The sequence below is a fragment of the Aspergillus bombycis genome (assembly GCF_001792695.1).
Source record: "Aspergillus bombycis strain NRRL26010 chromosome Unknown contig00064, whole genome shotgun sequence".
NCBI classification, from domain to species: Eukaryota; Fungi; Ascomycota; class Eurotiomycetes; order Eurotiales; family Aspergillaceae; genus Aspergillus; species Aspergillus bombycis.
Genome location: NW_019170066.1, coordinates 179,559 through 189,913, shown reverse-complemented (window position 1 = coordinate 189,913; position 10,355 = coordinate 179,559). Strand labels below are relative to the sequence as shown.

General features: G+C 51.7%; 4 protein-coding genes across 4 annotated transcripts; 1 reads left to right on the top strand and 3 right to left on the bottom strand.

The window, feature by feature from the left end:
• Positions 1–762: 762 nt before the first annotated feature.
• Positions 763–2,488, top strand: ABOM_007618 (FAD-binding oxidoreductase; the record flags this gene model as incomplete). Its single annotated transcript, XM_022534747.1, has 5 exons — positions 763–882; positions 931–1,398; positions 1,449–1,882; positions 1,940–2,071; positions 2,149–2,488. 5 exons carry the CDS (start codon positions 763–765, stop codon positions 2,486–2,488), a joined length of 1,494 nt encoding a protein of 497 aa, XP_022387585.1.
• A 224-nt stretch (positions 2,489–2,712) lies between these two features.
• Positions 2,713–3,225, bottom strand: ABOM_007617 (uncharacterized protein; the record flags this gene model as incomplete). Its single annotated transcript, XM_022534746.1, has 2 exons — positions 2,713–3,019; positions 3,113–3,225. 2 exons carry the CDS (start codon positions 3,223–3,225, stop codon positions 2,713–2,715), a joined length of 420 nt encoding a protein of 139 aa, XP_022387576.1.
• Positions 3,226–4,035: 810 nt separating this feature from the next.
• ABOM_007616 (Hsp20/alpha crystallin family protein) lies at positions 4,036–4,599 on the bottom strand (the record flags this gene model as incomplete). Its single annotated transcript, XM_022534745.1, has 1 exon — positions 4,036–4,599. One exon carries the CDS (start codon positions 4,597–4,599, stop codon positions 4,036–4,038), a length of 564 nt encoding a protein of 187 aa, XP_022387577.1.
• Positions 4,600–5,836: 1,237 nt separating this feature from the next.
• Positions 5,837–7,433, bottom strand: ABOM_007615 (uncharacterized protein; the record flags this gene model as incomplete). The annotated part of the gene is made up of 7 exons (XM_022534744.1): positions 5,837–6,314; positions 6,490–6,504; positions 6,565–6,586; positions 6,670–6,707; positions 6,777–6,887; positions 6,950–7,173; positions 7,278–7,433. The coding sequence occupies 7 exons, from the start codon at positions 7,431–7,433 to the stop codon at positions 5,837–5,839; spliced, it is 1,044 nt and encodes a 347-aa protein (XP_022387578.1).
• Positions 7,434–10,355: the final 2,922 nt, after the last annotated feature.

The following is a 10,355-nucleotide window of genomic DNA, read 5'->3' as shown; positions in this document are numbered from 1 at the left end:
AGATGGCCTTACCGAGTTCCACACGGCAAGACTTCGCTGTCATCATTCCCAAAGATATACTGGATTCATGGGATTATATTTGTTCTATATTCAAGTGTCCGTCCCCAAGGCCCGGCTATCTGCATATATAAAAGCTTCAAGCGTTCTGAAGACATTGGCCGACAGATCCATCTTCTGTTGTAGAGGAAGATCGGCAAAGTTAGGTCACTGCAACTTGCTTACGCAGACCCACTCGGTGCAAGGATGTTCTCGGATTTAAGAACATTCCACCTCAGCAGGTTACGTTAGTTGTGATTATACTTGCATATCCTATAGTCTTGTCGCTGATACGGCACGGGAGGGGTGATAACTCCTTGCTGCTGGCAAGCTCCCACCGTTCAATCACAAACCTGTATGTAGTTGTTATCAACGGTGATATAGGTCCCATAATATGGCCCGTTACAGTTTCCATTCTTGCTTCCATGAAGAATACACATTTCCGTAATGATACGGAGTACGTGTGAGTGCGTTCACCCTGCAGCGGCCTGACTATCTGCACGTCTATCACAGTAGTCAGTCGAATGGTAGCCCAACATTCAAGGCATGTCTCAGAAAGATCAATTAGGAGTTAATATCGTACCTCCGGAGTGAGCGTGTTGCAGATCGCCGTATTTACGACTCTATAGCCAGGAACAGTCTCTGTCGAATGGTATATAAGGCTCCCATCTTTCCCATGAGCATCATTACAAGACACTCATGAGCAACAATTGTATTCTCAGAGCAATGACAGGAATCAGGTCAGCGTTCATTACTGCATTCCTGGCTGTTGGCCCAGTTATCGCCTTTGGGGCAGCAATCGCCAACCAAGAAAATACCCCTGTTGTACCCGAATGTGTCCAAGCAGTAAGTACTTCTGATCTTATTGCGAATAGCTTTCTAAGATGGCTGCAGTGTTCCCATTTAGCGAGTATCTTCGGACCCGATGCGTACTCCCTCGGTAATGCCAATGTTACTCTTTGGGATACAAAGCAACAGGAAACACACTCCGCCTGTTGGGTCCAGCCCTCTTCAACAGAAGACGTGTCAGCCATTCTGGATGTTATCATCACCACCTCATGCCGGTTCGCGGTCAAGGGTGGTGGTCATGCACGAGACCCCGATGATTCTGTTTCACCTGGCGGCGTCACCATTGACATGCAAAAGATGAGATCAGTCGAGGTATCCCCCGATCAGAAAACCGCCAAAGTGGGGAGTGGCCACGTTCTATTGAGCTTGTACCAGGGATTAGAGAAGTACAATTTGACCACGCTTGGCGGACGAGTCGCCGATGTTGGTTTGGGAGGCTATGCCCTCGGCGGAGGATTTTCTCATCTCTCGTCCAAGTACGGGCTCGCCATGGATAACATCTTCGAGTATGAGGTATGGGGAAGTGCGCTACTCTTCGTGCAATATGGGGCTAACATGGTTAGATCGTTTTACCCAATGCCACTATTGCGATTGTCAACCAAGAGACACACCCGGATCTCTACTTTGCTCTCCGGGGAGGTATGAACAATTTCGGTATCGTCACTCACTTTACGATGAAGGCTGTCCGGCAGGGCCAGATGTTCGGGGGGTCTAGAGCCTATACAGCCGATCAGAGAGACGCTATTTTGGAGCAAGCCTACGAACTAACAACAAGTTGGAAGAACGATACGAATATGGCGTTCTACTATGACTATGGCTATGACCAGGAGAGAGACGACTTTACCATTGCGGTTTCGCCGGAGTATTCGCTGCCGGTTTTGAATCCCGCGCCATTCAAGCAACTCAATCAAATCCCGTTTGAGCGCAGTACTCTTCGCCTTGATCGGACCAGCCAGTTTAGTATTGAAGTCGCGTCGGCAACGCCGCCTGGTGGTCGGTAAGTTGTTTAATCCAGTTCCTATACAAGAGGCCGTATTGGATTGACTGGTCACAGAAACCTATTCGCCACAGTTACCTACTCCCCATCTGCGGATCTTGACAGGCACATTCAGGATATAATGGCCCAAGAGATCCAGCCTCTCAAGAAGGCGCCCGGTTTCTTCCCCAATCTCGTTATCCAGCCCTTGTACGAGGCCGCCATTCGCGCAGGGAAAGCAAGAGGAGGAAACGCTGCCGGGATAGATGCTGATGGACCGTTATCAGGCAAGTACAAAACCGTGATCCCATGCTGTCGCTGCAAGGCAGACTCTATGCTAAACATTCTACAGTTGCTCTGTTGACTGTCCGATGGCAACAAGCAGAAGATGACGACCGGATGAATGCTTTCGCAGCAGAATGGGTGAAGAGGGCCACTGCTGCCACCAAAGATGCCGGAAAACATAATCCATGGCTCTATATCAACTACGCGAGCAAGGGCCAAGACCCGTTTTTAGGCTATGGCGAGGCAAACCGGCAGAGGCTGAGAAGAATTCAGAGGGAGGTTGATCCTCAGGGCGTATTTACGTCGGATGGGCTGTGTAGGGGGTATTTCAAGTTGCAATAAGCTACCGGGAATTGGCTTCAGTGTATTTAGCATAGCTTCTGCTCGATTACAAATGCACAGACCTGCTTCACAGACCTTACACCGCGCTATCAGGGTTGCTCTCTACGCGAACATGAAAAGGCTTCTGACACAGTGGGCAAGTGTAGTGATAGTTCAAGAACCATGTCTCCAGGCACCGGCTGTGGAAGACATGTCGGCAGGGAAGAATGTGGATTGGGCACGTTTTAGAAACGGGCTCGAGGCAAATTGCGCTGGCAAGGTGTGAGTCCAAATGAGATCGTTCCACGGTAGACGGTTTTCCAGGAAAGACAAGGTGCGTACCAGTCAAATACACGATCGTAGTCTTTGAGGGGGCTGCGCTCGGTTTGAACCGATTTCCACCACGTTAGAAACGGCTTGGTCGGTGCGACTCGTTCCAGCAGATTCAGTCTTCTCTCTTCCTCTGTGGCTGTGGGAGCCGAGAACGACGGATCGAAGATGGCACTGAGGTCCAGATGCAGCGTGGTAATATAATAGCTTCTCAACAGGACCCTATTGGTAAATCTTACAGATTAGTTCTCTACGCATACGATCATCAGCCGATGACATGTGCTAGTTACGCTGAGATTCCGCAGTGGTACCTACCAGAGGGCTGTGACGATATAAATCAGGACGCAGATGGCCAACAAGACCCGGATTTGGAGATGAATCTCTGCGGCGTGCTTCGTGGCTTTAGGTTCGATCTCGGTCGAATTCATCTCTAGACGCTCTGGATTTATCTTGGAGAATGCGCTGGCGCAAGATCAAGGAACGGGTGTTGCTGGGATGGCCGGTGTCTCTTCTCTATATACGAAGTAAGGGAGGGCTCACCCTAAACTTTAATTCGTCCAAGTTAATCGCTCAAGTGGCCTGAGAGGGGAAATCACAACGACAACGCAAGGAGTACCACGAAAAGCATGAGGGGAAATCCACTGTCTGGGACCGAATTACCCTTCGGCTCAACGTGGGGAGGTGTGAGATATATCCGCCTCAAACGCTGGATCGCTTTGCCGGGAGAAGCTTGCACGCTGCCCGATGTCGTCATTCGATTCAGAATCGGCGTATCAACCCCACGGTGGATCATTTCCTAGCACGTCGATTGGGCTACGCGTGAAGGGAGCTGTATGCGATGTGGATTGCTGTTTCTGTGACAGGGGAATGGCCTCGGTTGGGTATATTTATGCACTACGAGAGTCGGCACTCCTGATCAAGTCTCAGCTATCCTACGGCTGAGGTCGATTTGTAATGATTAAAGTAAATTGATATAAGCTGCTGAGGAAGAACAGGGAGGGCAGAGAAAGAAAGGATACATTTTAGTCTCGCTGAATATGCGTATAAGAAAAATAGTGAAACCCCCAGCCCATCACGCCCCGTATCAAATTTCCCCTATACACAACTTGACGAAGAAGCTGTCACACATTGGTGTGAGAGGATAAATGCGCCAAAGCAAACGCCATGCATAGAAAGACCGAGAGAACGTGGTTTCATGTCGCATCGCCATAGCAATTTGAAGTCCAGTTTCCCTTCCCCTACTCTTCCACTTTCACCTTCTTCACATCCCAAGTAGAGGCCACCTTTGGAATCGTCACCGAAAGCACTCCATCCTTCAGCCGCGCACGGGTGTTTTCCTGATCAACAGCGGATGGGAAGCTGAATGACCGGCGGAAGTCTCCAGTGGACCGTTCGGATATCCACCAGGACCCTTCCTCCATCTCAGACGCATGCTCCGTATGCCCTTTGATATTGATCGTGTGCGCGTCAACATACTCGATCTCCACGTCGCTTTGCTTCACGCCGGGGAGCTCCCCTTCCAGCTGGTAGGTATCCTTCGATTCGCGCATGTCAAAAGTGGGTGCGTATGCCCGGGGATGCGGATCGAGGGAATGCCCTGATAGATAACGATCGTAGTCATCCAGCAGTCGTTTAATAGCGGAAGGGCCTCGGTGGAACTGAGGCATCAGAGTCATCGCTCTGGCTTTCGGGAGCCTCCCTGGCGCCGCGACGACGCATGGCTGCACTCGAGGCTTGGGAGTGACGGCAATCAAGCTGGGGATCCGACGGGCGACCGTGTTGAGGTTGCTACGATAGACCATTTTCGAGATATGTATACGGTGCTGGATTAGCTGTATTCGTATGAGGTGACGGGGATGAGGTTCGGTATCATGACACAAGAGCAGCTTTCAAATCACGCCACTGAGCTAGGCAATCCGTCAAACGACGCATTAGGATTGGACCTGGGGCAGTTCGGCCACTTCTAGACGATTGGCAGTGGCGAGATCACTTGAACAGGCGTTTGGGGGTTTAGGTTCGCGGTGCCTCTGGTTCGGCGAAGAAAGCTTGGAGACCAACCACGAGTCGTGCCAATATGCTGACCCGAGAGCTCACGGTCTAGCCTGTCGTCGACAGGGCTCTCCGATGGGCCTCGCCTGGTGCAGTGCAGGAAAGCATCTGACTGCAAGTACTCCTTATAAGAGCGAAGAGGGGTGCAGGTACTGCAACATCTTCCGGGACACAAACAACATGAGTCCTATCATGCCCGAAAGCAGCGCACATAAATGGACAGACACCACTTGACTTTACTTCGCATATGCGAGCGAAAACTGGACGAGGAATGTTCCCATCCCGACCGTGACTTGCGCCTGGTGGTGGGCCATACCCATATCCTCAACGCACTCTTATCGGCGCCGATCCCGATCTCACGCCTTGTGGACCAACACGAAGATTCTGCGTCGATACAGCTCGGAGACGAACTTAAGGCTCCACCCCAGGGCCTTCCCATAGGGACGATGGGTCTCGTCTCTGCCGATCGCCTGGACTATGAGTACGAGGTGCTGCTCCCATCCTACGACTGAAGCCCACCTCGCTGCCACCCCTACTTGACGGATCTGCGGATGCCAATATGCATGAATTCTTATTGCTCGCGATCCTATCCTGTTTCGGTCTGCAAGGCTATCGACCCTAATTATACAATGCAACGTTTATAGCCAATTAATGTATCCCCTCACCACATAACCCTGGAGTGAACCCGATTTTTGGTCCCCGCGCAAGCTCGGCGGACTGGCCGATCTATGACTGAGCCAAGGATCTGAAGGCACCATGGATATAGTAGACACAAGCTATTAATGAAAGTGTGTCTTAGTAGTATCTCTCCCTCTGATAGGGGTTACCACTCCCATGCTGCCTTAAAAGGGGTGTGGAGCTCGAAGCCGCTCTCGCCCCCAGTTCCCTTCTTTTTTTTTTTAGCACGAACATACATGAATAAAATTCTGGTCTAGAATAAACGTAGTGTCAAAAGACAAACCAAGGTCTAGGCCTGGCCGGAGTGCTCCATTAGACTATCGACTTTTTATCAATCTCCCAAACACTACTGGGGTGGAGTCCGAACTGATGGCTGTCGGATGATTCGCCTTCGCGCGTATCCTTCTGTTCGACCTTCACATTATAGCTGGTACTGACATAGACGTCGTAGCTTCCATCCTCGCTGGACTCATTAATTGCTTTCATGCTCTCCCGCCGTGCGCTCTTCCTGGTCTGTGTCGTCAGGTTATATGATTCCGATCCGCCTTGATACCCGTATGGATGGCCGCTGGAGCCATCCTCCACGTAGCCCGACTTCCAGAATCTCTTCGTAAACAGCGGGCGCAGGATGGGAAGGTTCACTGTGGCGACGCCGACAAAGGTTTCGCGGATGCCCCATCGGTTGACGGTGATGCTAGACGGCTCCGCTTCCAATGTGAGAGTAGTCCGAATAATCGACGCGGCGATGACGAAGATGCCGGAGCTGAGGAATATGGCGATGACGAATTTTCTATTCCCGAGGAGGAGGTCAGTTAGGAGGGGTCTTCTCTTGAGGGATCCTTGTGCATTGCGCATTACCTAGAGAGCGATGTTTTGACTTTCCAGAGCAATGGGATTGGGATGAAAAGCCTGGATCGATGAGATATGAGTAAGAGGGGACATTCTGGGCTGTCTGAGTTCCTTACAGTGCTAGGTCAGTGCTATGTCAGGGACGGGTCAGCTCGATTGCAACGAGAGGGGACTGCGGGAGAGATGCATACGTGACGTTCAAGATGCATGTCACTATCACGTTTTGGATTTTGAGTCCACACTGTTCTAGATGGCATTAACATCATGCAGCCCTCGCGAGAGGAGCAGGTCCTTACTGGATGGTGGAGGATATACTCTCCAGTTATTCGAGATGCTAGGCAGGGCGTGTTAGCGCATATGGGCGTATGCATAAGAACAGAGACAGATATCCTAGGGTTCTTACGGATGACATCCAAACGTCACGGTTAGAAAGACCGCAACGTAGGCAATCGCACAAAAGGCCGCGAGCCATTTGATGACCCGTGATTGCCATAATCCAATGGTTAAACGCTTGCTATTTCATTGGGATTTCGTCTTAGCTTCTGGGTGTGATCAGGGTGCAGCAGAGGTTCTCACTATAGGAATAGCATTTTGGCTTTCATGACCCAGATCAGGGCCGTGTAGGAGTACCAGGCAGCGAGTTCCGCCTTGGAGCCTGCTACAACCGAGGAATATTGGGTCGGTGTGAGGGAATCGTGTAGACCGTGCGGGATCTCCAGATTGGTGCCTAATACGTCTTCTTGGACGTTAGCATCGACGGCACCCAGCCTTGGGAGAGATGTTCTTACATGAGAGATGTACTGTGACCGCATCCATGGTTAGGAGGCCTATCGCCTAGTACATATCTTTAGCATTCCCAGATACTGGCATGGCAGGGGCATCAGGAAGAAAGAGTTGTTCTTACCAGAAACGCGAAATAATCATCGCCTTGAAAACCTCGAACACCAACCGTCCGGATCCGCACACCCATGCGCACGAATACTATGACAACGCCGAGGCCGAACTCGGTCCATTGTTCAGGGAGAAATGACTTGTCATTGTAAAAGCCAAGATCTGCCATCACGAATGGCAAAAGAACAAGGCCCTTGTGTGGATGAAAGCAGACGTCGCTGTGCATCAACTAGCCCCGGGGTCACGAAGTGGGCTGCTGCATGCATGATATAACAGATGCACGTCCGAGGCAGGCGAGCCAAGTTGACGAGATTGTCATTTGCCAATGGGTTGGTCCCAAAAATGGAGAAACTTACACCCTAGTGCGAAGATTGGTCGACATAGGGGATGGCCACTCCGATCTCCATGAATTGAGAAAGTGCTCTACGATCGAGGAATCTTATTCTGAGCCGGACAAGATCCGCTGGCACTTATCACTTGCCTGTTTGGGAGCAGCGAAGATCCATCGTCGCGGCTGGCACTCCGAGATCCACTCCCTGGATACTCGTCCCCAACCTGTTTCGATAGAGTCAGCTGCTAAACCGTTAGGGCTTACATTGCTTTTTTTTTTTCATCGACGGTATGACAAACAACCGCCATGGACCAGATCGGGGCCAGCTCGTCCTCAACGGCTAGCCATATCGCCATCACCCCTTTCCGGCCGCAGTGCTTCGAAAGAAGATGAGCCATTATCCTAACCCAGGATACCAGTGCGAGGTGATCCAAGGCCCCAGCATGCCCGAACGAAGGCCGATGCCCAACATTAAGTGGCCTTGACTTTCTGCTGGGTCGCATCCCCGAGATGCAGTCTGGTTGCCAATGGATTTCGAGGGCAATGGAACGTCGAGGCCCCTGATCAGCAGATTCGTATACATGAATGGACTGGAAGGGCCGAAGGATCAATGGAGTCCCCACCAGTCAGAGTAAATTTTATTAATGGTTCAGCTCAGCTGTGGTTGGAGTGCGACGAGTAAAACCACCATCGGGACGCCATGTGGGCCGAGGTCCATAAACCCAAAGACGCGGGCCGCAACCACGGGCATCATTGGGTCAACAGCTGGAATCTCCTCGTTTTAGCGGGTTGCCAAGTCGTGTTTGGGGGGTGATTGAGATCCCTTATTTGGGTCAACTGCACGGGACATTGTTCCTTGACATCGAGAAGTTCCTCTTAGGGTTCTGGCTACTACCAACTTCCTTCCAAGAGCCCATCGGACTCCATCCGCACGAGCCAATGGGGCGCATGGGCACCATATTAGGGACTGCAATTGTCTCGGGGTTTCTAAATATATCGCCTGGGAAGGCAAACTGCTTCCTCACAGAACATAGGAACACCCCCGATTTAGCATGCATACGGGGCACAACGCCGGATGGACGGGCAAGCAGAACGTGGCGGAAATGCCAGTAAACGTCAACTCGTGCAGAGCTGTTGTGGGAAACCGCTCGTTCCCCACGAAGGAAAAAGATTTTTTCAGGGTCCAGAGACCAGAATCGAGGGAATGTGGAGCTGACCAACGCAGGGACGATGTGGTATCCCCACCCGCGCCGGTGGAGATGGCCCAAGATGCAATCGCAGTCTGCCCAACGGATGCGACTCGCATGAACCATACCAAACCTGTTATGCCGTTCGAAACCGCGTGTCTCTCTCTCTCTCTCTCTCTCTCTCTGTGTGTGTGTGTGTCGTTCGAGCAGAAGCACAGCGGATGTCCAATTGGGTCTCGTAGCATGGCGAAATCCTTCGTCGAACTTCGCCCTCTGGTAAGCTTTTCACGATGCCGACCCCCGGCAGAGTTAGGTCCCAAGACTCAGGAGACCCTCGCAAACGGCTCAGCTACTCGTAGTCGCACTGTGTATTAGGTACAGGAATTGGCGCCGATCATAGCAATTCCCCTCGCTACTGGCCTCGGCAGGCCCACCACAGGATGTGAAACCGAAGAGCTTAGAGATAACATACGGCCGGATTGGCTTTGCCAACCCTGGTCCATGATGATTCGCGACAAAGGTCTTTCGTCGCAACTTCCAATGATCCATACCATCCTTCACCGAACCGGCCCGGTCAAGACGATCGGGTCGACTACACTCAATCAGAACCTACATCCGCGACAGCCAGCAGCCGGTGAACCCGACCTTTTACAATCCCCCCCATCAGACCATGCGAGGATAAGGATCCATTCCGGACAATCCACAGGCAGGGTAGCCCTGGGGTAGGGCCGAAACCTTGTCGGATTTATGCGCGATTTTGTGGGATGCATGAACCTTCATCGATTATCAATTGGGTTCCGGAGCTCACCAATAGCTTCACGGAGCTATGAGACGAACCACGGTAAAGGCGTCAGCCCACACGACATCCGGCCTCGTTGGTGCGAGGAACCCTCTTCGGACCCGAACAATCTTTTTGCCATCCTTCCCACTCCGAAAGTCAAAGATTGACATGACGTCTCCTCGTCTCGATTCAAACTCCCTGTCGTTGTTGGAGTTCACCTTACCTTCCCGAGGCATAGGGAATCTGGATGGAGACGGTTTTCTAGAGCCGACCTGCGGCCTGTCTGTCCATTCTGGACCGCTTGGCAAGACGGCCGTCCCCAAGTCTCGATCCAGCACTCCAATCGTCCATGACGTTTTGCCACTGAGGGACCCCCGTATGGAGCAAAGGCGGATTCGCATTCCCACCTCCCGCGTGGTCATTCCAGCCTTGGCCTCCGGCAAATACATCCATTGGACCCCATGGGGAAGGAAGCCTGTCAAGCGGACCGATTTTCCGGCCTGGAATGTTCGATCCCTGGCAACTCAGATGCGCTGGATCGAGGACGGTTGGTTGATAACTACTCCGGAGTATACCTCGGCCAGTTCTGGGTATCACCGGGTTCTAGCGTTGGCTGGTCGTGGAATCCATCGATGATTTTCTGACATGGCTGATTTAAAACTACAGGGCGCTGGCATGGCCAGCCATTGCATGGTAACTGGAATCAAATGTTCATTCATTCAAGCGCTTGCTACATGCCTCGGAACATGCGTCAACTATGTAAACAGACATGACCTCATGAAATCATCTACG